At 44.1% G+C, this 19,181-nt stretch overlaps 1 protein-coding gene across 1 annotated transcript in view; it reads right to left on the minus strand.

Moving 5' to 3' along the window:
- The window catches only part of KDM2B (lysine demethylase 2B), a 108,448-nt gene that overhangs the window by 66,848 nt on the left and 22,419 nt on the right, over positions 1–19,181 (minus strand). Inside the window, exons 4-5 of the mRNA XM_085321044.1 lie at positions 10,297–10,390; positions 9,228–9,381 (exon numbers count right to left, since the gene is read on the minus strand). Of these exons, the coding sequence (XP_085177170.1) occupies positions 9,228–9,381; positions 10,297–10,390 (248 nt within the window). The remainder of the gene's footprint in view (positions 1–9,227; positions 9,382–10,296; positions 10,391–19,181) is intronic.

The following is a 19,181-nucleotide window of genomic DNA, read 5'->3' on the forward strand; positions in this document are numbered from 1 at the left end:
GCTCTCTACCTTCTCTAATCCCTAGCAGAAGCGCGGCTCCAAAACAAGAGGGTCTTCCTTAGCTCTTGGGCACACAGGAAGAAAAGCTCCCTACCCTGAGCCAACACAGAGTGGAGGAAGACCTCCAGGAGCAGCGTGGTGATGGGGAAAGGCCGATGTCAGCGGGGTTCCTCCCTCTGCCGTAGGACGGCACGGAGCGAGGCACACAGCCAAGCCCCAGGGAAGCCCTCACTCTCCTTTCCAGTAGTACATTTGCTCTCACAGGCAGGATCCCACCAGCCCAGCTGCCCTGGGCTAGCCGGGCCCCTCGGCCAGGCACAAGAGGCAGCCTGGACACCAGCATCACCTGCTTGTAAGGTAGAGTTTGGCCACGCAGCTGTAGAGCATTTTTCAGTCATACTGCTTCCCAAAATAGTTTCAACTTGCTTGAGGAATGGAAGTGCAATATTAAAACAGCAGAGGCACAGACATGAAGAGGAGCATTCCAGGGATGCAGGACATTACAGGCAAGGTTAGAAAAGATAGAAATAAGATAGAAAAACACAGAAAGACTGTCATAGAAGTTGCAAATGAAAAAGTCTCCTGTTCCAATAATTTAACAAGACTGTGTACAGAGAAAAACTGAGAGGCCAATACCAGAGAGGCAGAAGCAGGAGGAGGAGAAGTTGTAGAGACAAGCAGAAAGCAGGAAACACTTTCCACTGGGGTAATACACTGCGGAAACGAGCTCCGAGAACGCATCAGCTTGGATGATGCATTCAGTTCATTCCCACAGCTTAGATACAAGCACGACTAAGAAATAAACTGTGAGGCGGATGAATGTTCATGGTGACCATTTGCAAACAAGAACAWCAACCTTCAAGCTTCCCACATACGAAGGGTTTCAAAGCAGAAGAGGGATGTTTTGAAGAAGAGCAASTTCACATGCAAGAGACACAAGCGTCTGTCTCACTTTCAGCTATGGAATTGGCTTTTGCTGGATGGAACAACAGGTTTGCCAACATGTATGATCACACCTCTCTCTGCTGGACAGACTGTCTCGACTGCTCACGTATGTTGGAATCTTTCAGCTGCCATGGGAAAAACCTGCTATGCAGCCTCCAGTACCTCTGACAGGAGTGTAATCAGTTCTCTGCTCGCTGACTACATCCTATTTACACGAACCCTGGTGCTACTGCACAATCCTGCATGTTCCACGGGTTAGAGCATGACAGGAAGTAATAGTTTCCCCCTAGGTACAGCAACACAGAATAAAACGCTACAAGTTTCATTTTAYCTTTAACTCTTTTTAAAAAAGCTAAAAAGAAAAAAAGAAAAGAAAAAAAGCTGGAGTAATATCAGAATAAATGGATTAAGAACTAAGAAATGAAAAAAAAAATCAAGATCCAGGGAATAAGTTATTGTTCATTTTCGGTTGAAAGACACAAACTAAAGCACCTGCTAAACATTATCTGAGCGTATGATTAAACTATGTAGATGAGAGAGAAACGCACACTGTGTGGCTTCAGGGACTGGTAAACTCTTCCTTGCAAGTCAACACTTTCAAACCAGCCTCAGTCGACAGCAGTACTATTTGATCACTATATGGTGAGGCCAAATACAGTCTGCAGCAGACACCACTGGACAGTCACCAGACATCTAAGGAGGATGTCTTCCCCGTCCTGCCTTCRCAGAGCGGTCCGAAGGCTCACGGCTGGGGCAGACGCGCAGCTCAGGGAAGCGGCTGCTGCGCTGCTGCTGGGGGACGTCAGAGCACGCTCCAGCCAGCCCAGGACCAGGGTGAGTTACACGGAGAAGCGAGCGCCTTGGGAGTGCGCACACCGCGAACGCTCTGTTCCTAACCCTCACTCCAAGCCTCAACAAGGGAGCTGCCCACTTTGGTTTTTCCAGAGTTGATCTATTTTATTTCAGTTCTTTCAGAATTTTTTCTTCCCTAAAACAATCCTCCTTTATAAAGTCAAGCCAATACGGGGCAGGGGTTTTATTCACAATGTTCAGAAATACCCTCAGTTGATTTACAGTAAAGAATTATTCCACTGCTTCTAAGATGCACTTGAATATTTAGATGTTATCATCACAAGTAAATCAAGAAGGTAAAATTAACAATAACAAAAGCTCTTCTGAACAGTTAAAAGAAAGATATAATCTCATTATCCTTTGGAATTTTATAAAACAAGTATGATTAAACATTGCGAACTTGTTAGAAGATTTCAGGGGCCTGCAAATTCTGACTGTATCATCAATAATACAGTCATCCATCTGAGAATAATAAAAAAGGCTATGGGGCAGACTGCAAACTCTAAGTCAAAACTGGTGCATCTGTACCTACTAGTAACTGAACACATATTTTGCTTTATGTTACAGAAGGCATACACATTTTACTGTAACTCTACAGCAGCTTGTGGTGGAAACAATTAAATATATACATCTCAAAGATAAAATTCAAAATAAATGACTAAGGAGATTATCCCACAGTGGACACTGACAGCAAATGAGACATTTCTCTCATTTCTAAAAAGGAGTTATTCTATTATAATAGTGTCTACAACTGAATATATCAAGGATATATCAAGCTTACATTTTTAAAATAAAAAATTATTAACAATAATTTTGTCCCCGGTAATACAAGTAAGATGGCAACTCTCAATCTTACATCATTAAGCTGTTCGCAGCAAAGCAAGCAAACTACCCACTATTAACATACTGCCCTCAAAGACCATCAACAGACCTTGGATCTCCTAATGAATATTATCTGAGCCTTCATAACTTTCAGATGATGTACTGAGGTGCAAAGAAGTAATCCAATTCATCAAAAATGGAACAGTTTGTCTGCTTGGAATTAAAAACTAAACCCAGTAGCAGGCAGACCAGTCAGTCAGGCATTGCTGTCTTACAGCAGGAGCACGCGGGCTGGTGCCAAGAGCTTGGAAAGGGACCCGACCGCTGGTCAGGGGTTCCGTGTCAGATGTACCGGACAGGTCTTACGCGTTATTCACAGTTGTGAAATGACCCGAGCATACGCAGAAAGCTCTGCACTGCATTTAGAGAGAGACCRGAGCTTCTGCATGTGTGACAGCAGAATCCTCTGCACGTATACATAGGCTACTCCTAGGGCCACCTAACCGAGTAAAACAGCTCCGAATTACCCCTCATCTCTTTTCCTCCATACTGGCACCTTTACATATGAAGCACCTTGTTTTTTGTTTACAGTATAAAACCCCAACCAGCAAAACTTGGGAAAAAATACCCCCCCCCCCAAAACCATTCTCCTCTCCCTGGAGGATCATGTGTAGTTGTATGTTTCTTTCAGGATCTTCATTTGATCAGAATTAAGTAGAGCACTGTAGAGGAACAGAACTAAAGCTGTCACCTTCTATCTGAAAGCAGACACTCAAGGCAAAAATCCTCCTCTCTGATCCTCTCCACTGATCTTCATCACTTGGTCCCTAAAGGTTCCACGCATGGCGCTTCTATTAATGCCAGTGGAAACTCCTGAAATGGGGAAAGTGAACAGCAACCAAAAATAGCCAGGCAGCAACGCAGCCCTTGCACAACTCCTTGCAAAACATTCTCCCAGTCAGATTTTAATAGCCTGTCATTCCTCTTGATATAAAGACTATATGCTACCTTCTGGCCCCATTACATAAYAATTCATCACACACTGACTGGCACAGCAGAGGTGACCTAGGACCGCACACTCATAATAAGCAGAATCCTACTGATAAGCACTGATGCAGCATTTGAAGCACCCTGAACCCTTCCAAATTCCTGCCTAGAATCCAGCATACAATATCTCTTTTCGTCCACTTCCTTTCCCCAAAACATTCATCAGAGAAAAGCCATTATTTCTGCATTTGACTGAAAACAAGAACTTCGGAGCACTCTTGTGTTAACATAATAATCATCACAGAACAATAAAAACATGTTGTTAGACTGTGGCTCATTCTTCATCTCTCAAGAAATTAGAGAGATTATAATAGCATCTTTCCCTATGAAAGACCCCAAAGTGCATTACAAAGAACATAAAAAAATGAAGTAAAACAAACAGTTTACTCTTCAGTGGAACACTGCCAGCTTCGAGGTGAAACACAACTGATACATAGCAGCGCGCAGCAGCTAGCTTCTTACTAGCACAAGACTAGTCTGAATAGGAGGCAGACAGGAATACCATGTCCAGTTGGCAGTAAGTTACCCTACCTGGATTTTGATCATGGAAAAGCCTAACAAATCAGCATTGCAAAAGTCTTCTACAATATCTAATGGCAATGTATGATTAAATTATTGGAAATTAAAAATGCACAGTGATTTCTTGGACCATTACTCTACGGACCATGAAGTGGCCTCTCACTTGGACCACTGCTGTGTGATTTAAAGAACAGACAAGAGCCAATCAAGATGGCACGTCTACCAAGGATTTTTTTTCCCTTTTTAATTGTAGCTTGATAAACTACCAGTTCACAGACATGAAACATTTCATTTCTTCAAAGTATTTACATTAAAACTACCTAGCTGGAAAGCCTACAATAATACCTATACGGAGTCAAACCATGTCTAGTTATGAGCCCACTGCCTCTGACAGTGACCAGCAGCAAAAGGTCAGAGGAGGAGTACAAGAAATAGAAGATGATTAGAGCAATCCTTTCTTACTGTAAGCCTTCTTCTTCTGAAGGAACCTGCAGTATTTGTGCAGGACTTTCTTGGACCAATTACACTACAAACGCTGGAATCTAATCATATCTGCAGTAAATGTGGCAAACGTCCTTTGAAGTCAGCAAAATTGGTCTTCACAGAAAGAGAAGAAAATCCATGTCTACCCGAACTCTAGCAGACAGCAGTATCAATAACTGCCTGAGCTCACCTTTTCAAGGCCCATAATCATGACACACTGACTTCACAATATTAACAACAGAGACAAATACTGCAAGACAAGTTTTCCACAAGAGTACTAGTTGGCCCGCTTCTGTGTGTCCCAATTTTGCACGTGCAAACACTCTTGAATTTTAGGCACCAGAGTCTACACCAAACATACAAACATGCACACAAGAAAAGGTCTTGTTTTCTTTCTCTCTCTCCCCCCCCCCTTTTTTTTTTTTTTTTTTTTTGAGAGAGAGAGAGAGAGATCTGCTGCAAGATGTGGATTGTAGAGGACAATAGGGAAGGAGGGGAGGGACCAAGTAACTGTCAGAGCCCCATCATTTACAATCAAAGTGACATATTCAGCAAGATTTTTGGACTCAAAAGTACAAGTAGACTGAAATGGGATGAATCTTTCATTTTGCATATGTGTAGTTTTGAACTCAGGTTTAGGTAACAGTAAAGTTTAGGAGTACACAAGAGGAACCAAGGTGGTGTTCAGAAGATCAAGATGGGAAGGAAAGTCAATGCATAAAGCACCACTTGAAAAATAAGTGTAGGGACGGAAGTAAAAGATAGTTCACAGAGCATAAAGATTAGATTGACAGGTAAAGGATAAGAGGCGAGAGAGAAAGGTTCCAGCTGTAAAAGTAGAAAAATACTTAAATTTGAAGTAAAAGAGCAAGCACTAAATATATTCAAAAGTTGGATAGCACTTTTGCATTAATTTAGTGAGCAGTATTTCAAATAGGCTGCAGGGGAGCAATCAGTGAAGAAACAAGTGGCTGCAAATAAGCCAGAAACAAGTGGCTACAGCAACCCTGAGCTGTAGAAATCTGAGGGCTCTTGCCCAAACACTGGCTCAGTATATCCCTAACACAATGATAAGAGAGATCTAAATATTTTCTCCATAACCAACACCACAACAGACTCCAAACATTTCCATTCCATATATCCTTCCTGCAAATCATCATTGGACTTGCGCACTATACAGAAGAAAGCTACAGCACAAATAATACTGGACAAGCTCCAGGTTTGATTGTAACTGGTAAAGTTTTGTTGTTTCTCTGCTAAGACAATAACTGAGCACTGAGATTACACTCTTCCTCTCCTAGATCATCACAGCTTATACTTGGAAAGACAAGAACTTGCTCTACAAGGCTTTTCCTTTCTATTTGGCAAGTGGGTCAGGCAGATACGCAACAGCTGCTGTCCACTCTGTTGGAGCAGGATTTGTTACCTCACCTATATTTCCTCTGTGTTGAACACTCAACCATATGAAAGATTAAATAGGGCTTGCGATGACATAGACAGTGCAAATAGCCTGGGGTTACACCACTCTCTACTAAGGGCTTCCTGACAAGGACAAGTCGTCTCCAATCCTAGGGAAACAGGAGACAAGAATTCTACAGAAAACATCATCTGCTGACACTGGTAGTTACTACAGCCTCCTCCCACTCTTGAACCCTCAGTTGTTTTAGCATCTTGAATCTACATCTGGCTATCAACCTAAGCATGGCACAGAATGGTAGATTTCTCAATCAACAGGTAAATGCTATAACTATCTAAACTGATGTAATGGAAAAGGCCAGATTCCTAAATGATTTTATCACTTTAATGCAGACTTTACCAGAGTTCATCATCCTTGACTCATCAGCAGGAACTGGCAAAGTGGGAGGTGAGAGCCTGTAACAGTGCATCACTTGTTTGGAGAAGTCCAGATGGGCCATCAGGAGCAAAGCTCAGCACCTAGGCAGGGCCCTATGCACAGTATTCCTCAGAATCCTAGCTTGCTTCTCCTCATCCCATACTTAGGTCTTGAGGGACTCCTCATATACTGAAGGACACACTTTGGTCTACAACAGCTCACTATGCTGAAAATACTTTGTTCAATTTCCCTTTGATACCACAGCTGTGAACCTGCCTGTCAGCACTTCACAGGGTTAGAAGCATAGGTAGAAATTAACTGGTTTAAATTTAATCCTGAAAAGATGAAGGCAGTGTTGCAGAGGAAAATATCCCAAAGCCCTGGTGAGCATTAAAATTACACTTCCTGTAAGAAAAACTCCCATTCTTGTCCAAGCGGTTTGTAGTTACAGAGATTTACTGGATCTACTGCTGATCCTAGATTCTCAGAGAAACCTTCCCTCTCCCACAAACCTGTGATCTTAATCCCTCATGTGCCCTGTGTACAATCTTTGCTGCCTACACCATCCTTACACTGGGACAGTATAATTGCATTCCTAGGACCACCACCAAAGACAACCTGAAAACAGGAGCACAGCAGGATATTTTACAGAAAAGATCCTTTGCTGAAATTTTCACCTTTCTCAGTCCAAGTGAGCATTACCTAACCGCCATGTACTTTCTGAGACCAGATCTATATTCAGAAGGTATTTTCTCCATGGATGACTAGAGGCTAGTTAGAGTTTATCAGGCTCAATTGAAAAAGTACGGGAGCCACACCAGTTTCACAGATAAACATCAYTGTAACCTAAAAATTACAAACATATTAAGTACATACAAAACACATTCAAACATTAACTAATATGATACTCTCAGAAACCAGAGCAAAGAGGTTATAAGCAAAGAGATTTTAAGACTTGAACTGTTTTACTAGCCTAAGTTTAATTTGCTGACCTGAATCACCTTCTAATTAGGCATTTCCATACTTAAAACTAATTTAGAAATATCATCTTTTCACATAAATAAGAAATTTGCCAGGAAATTTTCTGACAAAATACAGCAGAGCAGAAACTCTGGAATCCATATGAGGCGCTTAAGGAGAAATTATTCATATAMGCCTTTCAAATATGGCATAGAGCCCAAAATAGCTGAGGTATTGGCATTTCTGTACATTGGGCTTTCCTAAGAAAACAGAAACTACAGTCAAAAAACACATTTGGAATCACATCACTTCAGGCACCATGTTGCATTTGTGCCCTGTATAAGCTCCCACAACTTGCTGTATTCTGACTGCTGAGCATGACTAAACTAACATACAGAAAGTCTTATTCGTAGGAGGCTGTTCACAAGGGAGTGAAGATAAATAAGAAGATGCAGTAACGGGATCTAAGCAAACAGCACAGACACATTCAAATACCCAGTTCAAACAGTAACAGCACATTCTGACCTGCTTCAAGTGAAGACCTAATTCCTTTAATGGATTAACTCCTCCACCCTCACAGCCATTTTGCCTGTCACTTCACAGGCTGATTCTTACCAAATACTTACCAAATGAGAAAATTTGTGGCTTTCAGCTGACACCAGCAACTCTTTCTAGTTTGCAAGAACATTAGCACTGCCTTCTTATGCCTCTGCATTCCCTCTGTCTTCAGGATTAAAGAAAACACAAACCTCAAACCGAAAACCTATCTCCACAGTGTAATTTTAGAAGCTGAAGAACAACCAACATGTCTTTCTATCAAGTAAAGATGCTACTCAATATTTATTTCCCTGGTAAGATCAACTAGAAAAAAGGCAATGTACTGTATCATTATACACAAACTTATGGTCCCATAATAGAGAGGGCAAAGCCTGGTATTATCTTAAAGGAAGAGTGTTACTGACTGCATGATCCTTAATCCAACTGAGGCCAGAGAAGAAGGGCTGAGGCCACCAACATTCAAAAAAGCAACTATTAGGTTGCTTTGCAAGAAGAGCCTGAATCATGCAACGACAGCCACTGGAGTGGGCAGTAGAGTAAAAATGAAGCGTGGCTGGTCTACTGGAAGATGTCCAGACTCAGCACCACCTCCATCAGCAGAAGTACTGAGGAGTTATTGCAATAAAATAAAGTTGCTCCCCTAACAACAGCCCTGTGGGAGTACAGTCATTCAGCACAAAGCCTGCTCTCTCACGTATAGGAATCTCCACTGAAGTCTATGATGGAATCAAGACCCACCTCTGATTACAGATAGAGGCAAAGAAGTAGGTTATTGAACTGCAGGTGACACCTGCCAGAAGAGGTCACTGACTTTGGTCATAGAATATATTTAAAAACAGTTATATCACTGAAAAAGAAAAATACACAGGTATTTTTTTGTGAGAAGGCACAAAAACAGTAAAAAAGTCACAGCAATTCTGATGAGAAGTTCTCAACTGACAGTCACAGAGATCCAAGTCCTCTCTGTGTTTCTCTGGTACAAAACAAGTGATCACTGCATACACTTTCTCATCAGTACATTTCTCATCACTTTGGATGGGACAATTTCTGGGAAATTAAGCCCTTTCATTCCCTAGCCTGTCTTTTGCCACTGCAAATAAAGAGGCCAACAAGGGGTTTAGAAATGAAGTACTGTTTTACAGACAAGAACTGTTAGTTAGCACAACAATTCCAGTGATTCCAAAAACAGCTAGTTAACAGGAGATACCTGAAGGAATGAAGAACGTATAGCCTTGTTTCAGCTCAATTCTTTGGCACCGTTCCACTCTGTCTCCCAGAAAGATATCACTTTGCTTTCCTGAGAGAACCCATTCTTCATAAAGTTCTAGATTCTGCAGAGTAGGCGGAATCAGCCAGAAGATCTAAAAATAAAACAAAGATTTAACTCTTACCAACAGTAAACAAACAAACAAACAAACAAACAAAAAAAAGCTGAGAAGTTCCAACAAAGTTATCAAGTGTCAAGGAAACAAACACAGCACCAAGAGTGCTTTCTGCATAAAATACGTGTTTTCCAGGTGCTGTACGGAGAGGTCCACAGCAGTCAGCAGTAGCAATTAGTACATATGCCTGAAGTGGCAAGATAACTGTCAGCTGTCATACCGCTTCCATGAAACATATTATTCAAAAGATGCTTCCATAGTTTATTTTCAGTTTGAAAATAGTGTTAGTGTACTACAACTTCACTAGACGTATAGATGAACAATACTTGTACCACACAGATGTTCAACCTGCTGTATTTATTTCAATGCCTACTATAGCCTATCTACACTATAAATGGGAAAAGAGATCTAAAGCAATAAGGTCCAGAATGTAGCCATATATGCCGTGTATTTTAACATTTCTGTATCATGCAGTATTTCAATTCAGGTATGTGTGCATGTGCATACTTAAAGGAACTTCTAATCTCTAACAGGAAACTAAGAAGCTCTAGCTATAGAAGGAGACTTATGAGGGCAGTCTGACCCAACAAGGGTACACACAGCCATGTATTCACTGCAAGACACTTCCTACACTATGCAGCAATAACAAGTGTAAAACCACCACCACCACCACCAAATAATACATTAGGTATTTCAAATAAATTATTTGCTTGTTTCATATGGGGAATGGTGTTCTTCTAGTTCAGCAAACTTAATGTACWTCAGCGAAGGTAACTGAAATAGACCCATCACTGACCAACAAAAGAAAAATAATAATTAAAAGAACGAAAGCAACCCCTCTTTCCCATACGAGTTGTAGAGGAATAAAAATATCAGACAACAAGGTTCACCTACCTTCCCCCCACGGAAAACGTGATACCACACCGAAGTGCCACCAAAATCAATATGAAAATCAGTGAAGCATCCTTTCACACTCATCAAACAGTACCTGAAAACACAGTGAAAAACAAAAATGAATCAGTCTGAAACTGTATTTTTCATGTCTTAATGTGCAGAGGTAACTGCATGRGTGATAGTACTTCCACCAATTAAGTTTTTGCATTTATTGTACTGCTTTTTGCCTCGTGAAGTAACTATAATTAGGTTTCTGCGGAAAATACATATCTCCAAGTTTGAGTTTGCTATTCATACCTCTGGAAGGAAAGCTTTCAGAGTCAAGGAATGGAAAAATAGTAAAAGTTACGTCTTCAGAAATATTTCTTATGCCCTTATCCACCCCCGAGGTGATCTGTTTAATGCTATCCTTTACTGCTCGAGAGACATAACCAAAAGTTGWACACAAATTGCTTCAAAAAGCAAAGTTTTGAAAAATCTATTTTGCTTATACGTCTTCCTGAATATTCATTACCTAATTGCCACTAATGTCATTTTTGCAAGCATTGAGGGGACAGAAACCTTATTTGGCAAATTAACTCTTTTTTTGTTCACATTTCTACGCATTTCTGCATCAAAATACATAAAGGAACAAACTGGCAGCACTGCAAAGTATCAAATCCACTTTTCTTTTTTCTTTTTTTAATGTCTTCTTGATTCAGGTTTTCAGAACAGTTTAAAGTCAGCCCTGCTGGGAAGATATACTAGAGCTCTCATCTCGCTGCACGATTCTCAAGCCTCCAGCCACCATCTGTAACTAATGGCCGAATTACAGCCGCCCTTCTCACTACAGGCACCTTTGCAAATGCAGGAAACACACACCACTTAACCCACTAACCTCTTTTCCTTGTTCCGGTCGCCGTTTCATGGCTTTTTTGGGGAAGGGGGGCAGTTATGGAAACAGTACCAGAAAGGGATTTGGGGGGGAAAAAAAAAAAAGAAAGAAAAAGAAACGAAAAGGGGGGGGAAAAAAAGGTTTCATTTAACTGTGTCTTTTTCTCATCACATTCAGGTAGAGAACCTCAGCAGTATGCAGACGGCGTGCAAAAGTCCCTCTAGATGATAGGCTAGAAAGGACCTTACCATGTGTCTGCAGAAGGCTGGCAAATCAGAGCGACTGTAGATACATAAGAGCCTGCTGCCTAGCAACCACCTCCAGTGCCGGAGTTGACAGAATGATACGCAATGCTGTCATGAAGGCAGTCAATCTGCGGGCTTCAGGAAGGTCCCGCGCCTTCACCTCACAATTAAAACCTCTCCTTGTGCAATTATGTGTCTCTCCTCTTGCCCGCTCTGGAATTTTTTATCCTTTCGAAGCAGGAAGAGAGCTTTCTCTGCCCCTGGGGTATTTCAGATGCTTCAAAAATCACAGCTAGCCAAGAAGCTGTCTAGACTCTCAATATGCCTCATTTCAAAATATGAGTCCTTCCCTCCCAAATACATTTTTTTTATTTCTTCTTTTATGCTTTCTCTACCAAGACGTTGTTGATTACAAGTCAGATAGAAATTCAGAACCATAAAAGAAGCCCAGAAAGGAAGTTTCCTTTCCTCAAGCCAGGATGCAAGAGGTCCCAGATCAAACAATTGCTAATAAAACAAAAAACAACATGGAATGTCTTAGGTTGTAGGCAGTGTTGAGCATTAGCGGTTCATGTTGTTTTAAAGTGAAAAATCAGTTCCTTATGGAATCCATTATTTTCAGTTTCCAAAAGGTCAGATGTGAAATATATCCCATTAACAAAAATTTTCTAAGACAATAACATGAACGAATAATTTTAGGTAGGTATCAAGGTATTCAGAAAGAGCATAAATGGCCTTACATTAGCCAGAATTTTATTTAATTCTTTAATAATATAAACTTGAAGTTGCTGATCTGTTTCTATTGAGAGAGGAAATACCAGGATTAAACTCCTCGTCAAACCCCAAGCGTTCAACATTTAGTTTTGTGCCTGAGAAAACACCAAGGTGGGGATAACTGTGAACATGCAACTCTTTTTGTTCCGTCTATTTGCTTCCCTCTGATTTCTTGAAACTCTTCTAAAAACAACCGCTTCCATCGCAAGAAAGGTGGTTTTAGTGAACGATCCACATATGGTGGCTAATAAAAACCTACAAAGCATTTGGAAAGAAAGGAAAAAAAAAACAGTTTTTCTTTCCATCCACAAACGAGCCATTCCATATTTAATTGCTGCCGTTAATCTAACGGGGCCGCCTTTGTCCAGCACCAGCGGCAAGCGAGAGGCTCGGGAGCCTGCGAAGCGACCCTCCGCCATGCAGCGGTGCCTCGCTGCCGGCCGCGGGCACAACGCCTTTGCATTGACCTCTGCGGCTTCCTCTTCCAACGCGCACCGCAGTCACGTGGGCCCGCGCGGCCCCACGCGCGCGCCGCTCCGGCCGCGGCTCGGCTCTACCAGCTGCTCGTCGGGGGAAGGATGCAACTTTTTTAGGCTTTTCTGTAACAAAGCAAAACACCCCCCCACACACACACACGCAAAGCATCCATGTTGAAAGAAACCGAGCGTTTACACGGCWCCGGGCACCTCCGGGGCGCAGCTCTGCCCTGCGCGTGCTGAGCCGCACGGGCAAGGCGGGCTCCGGGGACCGAACCCCGCCGAGGATACGGAGAAGCGATCGCGCCACAGCTGCGCCCTGAAAATACAGGCGGCCGCGAAAGATGCCCCAACTTTATTTTTTTTTCCACGACGGCTACCACATCCAGTCCCKAGGACTTCCCCTCTCCTCCCTGCATGCCCCCCGCTAGGGTTTTAAAGCCCGCGGCTGCTTGCACCCTGTTGCGGGGGGGAGCTTCCCTTCCCCTCTGCRCAGTTTGTTTCGTGCTCTCTACCCGCCTGAAACTGCTCCAGTTAATGTACTGCTATTTTGGGGAAGGGTCTGAGGGGTGGGGAGGAAAGGGGGCTCCTCGCCTCCAAAACCCAGGGAAATCTGTTAGCGAAACGTTGAGAAGAAACATGGAGTAACCTGCAAACTCGCAGGGAGGAACGGCGATCCCCCCACGGAGAGAGGGGCAGAGGAGGGGCGGACAAATGAAGACACGAGCAGGGAGAGGACGGGGCGCGCGGCAGCGACGCGGAGCCCCCGCTCCAGGCGCGGGCACACGGCGCCCGGCGCGCGCAGCTCCGGCCCCGCGGGCGGGCAGACAAAGGCGGCGGCGGACGCGCCGGGATGCACGCGGGCGGGCGGGCGGGGGGCCGCGGTGGCGCACATGCACGGGAGCTCGGGGAGCCGCGCGAGCACGCGCGCAGGCAGCGTTACCCTGAGCGTTAGCTCCGCGTCTCTCGCAAGAGGCACCGCGCGCCGGGGGGGCTCTTATTCCCTCTGGCGTTGCAAGGGCTCCCCTGCCATCGAGCTCAGCCCCTAAACCACTCCCAGACCCCAGCAGAGGCTTCTGTTTTCCGTTCGGGCCAATGAGGAAAGTATAGCTCGCTCTTCCTTCCTCCCGGAGCAGCGCCGGCTGGTTGAAATCCCTCAGCCTGAAACCGAATACCTCCAGCCCATGAGCCAGCYGCAAGTGCCAGGCGGAGGCAGAGGAGCAGCCCCGGCCGGGGCGGCCGCTCGCTCGCTCGGCCGGCCGCCGAGGGAGGCTGCCGCGCTCCCCGGCCGCGCGCGGCCTGGCCCGCGGCCCGGCGCCGGGGGCTCGGCCGGCCCTTCTCCGAAGCCTCTGCTCGCTGCACGGGGGAAGGGGAGCGGGAGGAAACCAGCAGGAAGCCACAGCTACCTTGGGGTGACCGCTCGCGCCAACGGCCTGCCCCACACCGAGCAAGGCTCCCACGCAGGGGCCCTGCCACCGAAAGCCACAAACTRCGCCCGCGAGACGCAAGAAGCCCTCGTCACCCAGGAGAGGAGGGGGGGCCGACAGCACTGCCGCGGCCCCCCCTGCCGCCCCGGGCGGCCCCAGCGGGCCGCGGGCCTCGGCCTCCCCTCGCGCAACCGGCGCCGCGAGCAGACGGCCTCGCCGCGGGGGCGAAGCCGCCCCGGCCCCTCGGCCTCCTCGCAGCCACCGGCTCTTCCGGCCAAGGGCGAGAGCTGAGAAAACCYGTTTTCTACCATGCACCTCACTCTGCACCACAAATTTTGTAAAAGCAACCACACGTTACGCTTAGAGATCAAACKGGGACCAACACAAGCAAGCGGCAGCACCCCCCTCGCCCCGCGCCATCCCCTCGCGACGGGGGAGCGCGAGGCTGCTCGCGCGYTGCAGGTTCGAAACCCGAGCGCTCCTCAGGGATACGCGCAGGGACCCCGCAGGGACCCAGTTATTTACATTCCAGCCATTGGATTTTGGCACTAACGGCCCACGTGGAGGAATAGCAGAGCTGCACCCAGCTACCATTTCAGGCTGTCTGCAAACCTCGTTGCTACAGCTTACGATCAGCCAACGCGTGAAAGGTTACCTTTGAACTTTAAGAACTAAGAGGCCTCTTCTTTAATTGGAGGCTTAAATTTCTGAGAAGGCGGCAGCAGCCGCAAGGAAATAAACCCATCTGCCAATCCACAGCACAGCAGTGCTGCCTGCCCCACGACCGCGTTGCGCTGGAGCAGCGTTTCAGTATCTGCGAAAATGCAACTCGTTTCTCCTTCTTTGTGACACAGCTTTTTAGCTTTAGGCTCAACACGAACAATTTTAAATGCTAGTGTTTATTTCCAGCTAGATGTGTGATACTGCAAGCTCTCCAAGCTGTATACAAACGAGGATTTGAGACTATTGCATCAACTTGAAGAATTAAATTTTATCTGCTCTGTTATCTAATAAGTTTGAATGAGCGCTTTTGCTTATTGGTCTAATTTTCTTCTACTTGCTATATTTATGTAGCGGTTTTGTATCAAAAGCAATTCACAAGTCACATACAAACTGCACATGAGTATTATATATGCATAAAACAGTGCCAGGTTGTGTTGTGGGACCTGTGAGCTCCCTCAATTCAAAGGGCAATTTCTGTCTCCAGGGGCACACCCTCAGCTTCTAATTAGACCACAGTACAGCAAAGCATTTTAGCATCTGTTTAAACCCATCCCTATTTAGTAAAGGAATGAACAGAAAAGAATGGATGGCTGAATTATAGCCTAACAGAGGAGAAACAGGGCTGGCTTCTACACAGCCTATGGTAACAGAGCAGCATCCTTTGGTGAACAAATAGATGTTTCGTACAGGATACAGCATCCTTCTTAACTGAAGGACAGCAGTGATACAAGGACCTATCATATCAATGCTTGGATATTTTAAGTAATAGGGAGAACTTTTAAGAGAGAAAGAAGGGTGTCACCGTAACTGTGGCTTTCATTCTCATTTGTTCCATAATGCAAACTTTATCAAGTTGTTAGAAAAGCCTGTTACGGTTTCTGTAGCCATGATGTCTTGGCACAGTTGCTATTTTACTGCCACTGCTTTGTAAATAGTCTTGCAAGGCTAAGAACACAAAACCTAGTGAGCAGTCAGGGAGGAGTCCCATGATTTCAGCAGGGCTATCTGATTTGATAAACACGAAATCAAATTAGTACCTTTTTGGTTTGGTTCGGGTTCAGCTGTATCCACGCTGTTTCAGTCCAGTTTGAATTTAAACAGAGAACTCAATGTGAGATGTTTTTGAGCTACATAAAAATGGTTTTGGTACATCTTGAAGAAAGGAAGCAGTTCTAAACATAGTTTAGTTTCCCTTTGCCACACAGTTTCCTACCTTTAGGATTGCAGTACCACAGACATCTGAGGTGGTATAACAAGCTTCTGTCCCTAAAAGCTGATGTTGCAGCTATGAACCCACACAAGTGGAAACGGTAGGGCTACTAGACAGTGCTGCATCCTCCCTCAAGCCTGCTTACACGCTCTTCAGTCCCTTTGCTGAGCTGATTTTTCTCACTAATCTGATAGAAAGTTACAGGTTTTATTTGTCTTTGCGAGGGGAAAGGGAAGAGCAAGTTAAATCAGCTCACAGATGGGTCTGACAACCACTAGAGTTAATGCAAGGTAAATAGATAAATGCAAGGTAAATAAAAAAATCTTCCCTGGGGCAGGTAAGATTGGAGACAAGAGGGCAGGCTTCCTGTTCATGGTAGCAATGAGCTGTTCTTCTCACCCTGTGTACTGTGTACTTGCACCTTCAGTGAGCTGAATAAGGGGTTTGTCCATGAACTCACTGCTAGGAGTTTTTCCACACTCCTGCACTGTCCTCTCCCTTCTACTGACAGATGCATTTATGCAGCCATGTGATGGTTTGGAGGGCCTGAAAAGTAAAACATTTTTATTCTTTATTTCTGGGCTGGTTTTCATCCAGACCAGTTCCCCGCCCAGTTTAATCCGCAGCTGCAATATGGCAYGTCCTAACAACAAGGATGGAAAAAGGTGTGCCTGGCACTCTCCTAGCAATGAGGATGGGCAATGTGCGCATGGGACACACTTTCAGGGGCAAGGCCAACTTACATCAGTTTGAAGTTTGCCACTCTACAGTCTCAGCTACTCAGGCCCCTAATTTCTCATGTTAYCTTCTTGTCTAAAATGAAGAGGTGGTACTTTAAAAGTTTTAAAATTTTTCTACTTAAACTGTCCCCCCACTTAATTCCATTTTCTAGGGCTCCTTTTAGGTAAGTAGTATTTACTTAGAGACAAAAAATAACCTCATCACCTAATTTTTTTTTAAGTTAATGGTGCAAGTCCAAGTGGAAGCCAGGGCGGTCTCCAGTGCATCTAGTGCTCCTAGTAACCGAACCAGCACAGCAGATGGAGCGTTCTCTAACTTCATTCCCAGCACGGAACTTGACGTACAGTAGCCAAGACAGACATTTGTGTCTGGTAATACCATCTGTGTCTGCAAAACCACAACGCTTTCACTGGAGTGCTTTTTGTTTGTAGGGAACACATTAATGGTGGGTATCGCATACTGCAAACTCTTAGTATTACGAGAATGCTAAGAACAAGGGAAAAAAAAGAAATGAAACAATCCCATTTCCAAGTAACAACAATCCGTGATAAAGAATATGAGCATTGGTTTTGCATGAAAGAATAGGCATCATGAAACAAGTGACAGCACTGACATTTAGCTCCACTACTGAACACGATCTCTTTAATAAGGGCTTATGCCCTCTGGGTACTCTCTGCAATAGTCAAGACTAGCATTTGTACAGGAAAGGGTCAATCTGAATTTCCAAAGATGGAGAAAGGTAATCTCTCAAGAAGTTCATATTTAAACTGGACAAGTTTATGGAAGAGAAATGTCTTGAGAATTACTAAGCACACAGAAACCACTTCGATCTCAAGAAGTCRCTGCCCAAACGACATACAGTCAAAGTTTGGCAGACTATTAAGGAGCAATATCATTTTATGCTCACCCTGTTCTTATGCTCCGCCCAGAGCATTTATGGCAGCAGGCAATAGCAGACAGGTTACTGAGCACCATGGATCTTCGTCCTGATCCAGTACAATTACTCTCATGCTCTTAAACTATCAGTATCTGTTTTGAATCGAGTATTTGCTACTTCTTCAGACTGATGAGGGTTCTGTACCTCCAATGCTGTAAATCAGCCTCCTCTGGTCTTTATGCTACTCCAGCCATTACTAGCATTACCCTTACACATTCTCACTCTGGCCATATCACACTTGCTTTTAATCCTCATGCACGATAACTCTTCATTTCTCCCACATTGAACCAAAGCTCTGTTTTCACATTTGAAGCACTTACAGTCTTTCGTTATTTTCACTCTATCTGTTGCATCTAGTAGTTTATCTAGCTGTCAACCTTCACCCTCGTTCTGCCAGTGACACCAACCTCAACAGCTATGTGTCTGCTTCTTCATCAGGCATCTCCTTCCTTTCTCCCGGGCCATCCCCCACACATGGGAAAAGCTTCATGTCAAAATCTGTTGAATTGCTACTTCTTTTAATCCCTCTTTGAAACCTACCATCTGGCATTTTATGAAGCAAGTAGTGAACTGCAATAATATACTCTGCTTTTTCTGCTAAATTCAGTTAGTCATGTTGTTACCTTTTTCTTCTAAACCATCGTGTTTTGTTTACTTGCTGCATTTTTTTCAGCCCCTGGAGCACACCTGCTCTAGGAAAGGGACCATCTTCTTGACTTCTTACCTTGTATAATCCATGAATCCCGAAGCTCTGAATCATGATTCTGTTTCATAGCTTTAGCATATTGTAAATAAAGTATGTTATTTAGTAGACTAAGCAACTGGGAAACAAGTTGCCTGGCTTCTATTTTCTGCTCTGTCACCGGCTGATTGTGTGACCTTAGGCAAGTCACTTAGAACGTTTCCAAATCCATGTGTGAAAACCGGCACTCCTATCCATATCTAGTTATGCTAACAAGCAGCTTACTTTTTCGGAAGGATGGAGTATCTTTAGCTTCCACTGAAATCAATGGAACTGAGTACATCACAAAACGGGGCTTCCCCATGATGCATGCCACAGAGCCTCCCATGTTATGCGCACCGGTACCTTCCAAAACGTTTATTTTTACAGAATGAGGGAGTAAATGCTGCATATCACTTTCTGACTGCACATTCCTCTTGTATATGTTAGTACCAATCTATTTTAGACATTATAGTTTGGAAACAGTTCTGAGTGATTTGCAAAACGCTAGAGGTCGGCTCAACAGCAGAGCTTGGAATGCMGCCAGGATTAGGTTTGGCCAATAGAAAATGCCTCCAAAACACAAACAGCAGTTAAATCAACTAAGGACTCCAGTATTACACAGCATTCAACTGTCATACAGGTCAACAGCTCTTATATCTCTAACAGTTCCTGTTCCAGTTRTACCAATTCCCATGAAAATTAAAATGCATATTTTCAGCCCCCCAAAATAGCTTTTCCACCCCAATCGTCATAT

This window comes from Rhea americana, unplaced genomic scaffold (assembly GCF_003343005.1).
Source record: "Rhea americana isolate MKP2758 unplaced genomic scaffold, rheAme1 scaffold_68, whole genome shotgun sequence".
In the NCBI taxonomy this organism is placed as follows: domain Eukaryota; kingdom Metazoa; phylum Chordata; class Aves; order Rheiformes; family Rheidae; genus Rhea; species Rhea americana.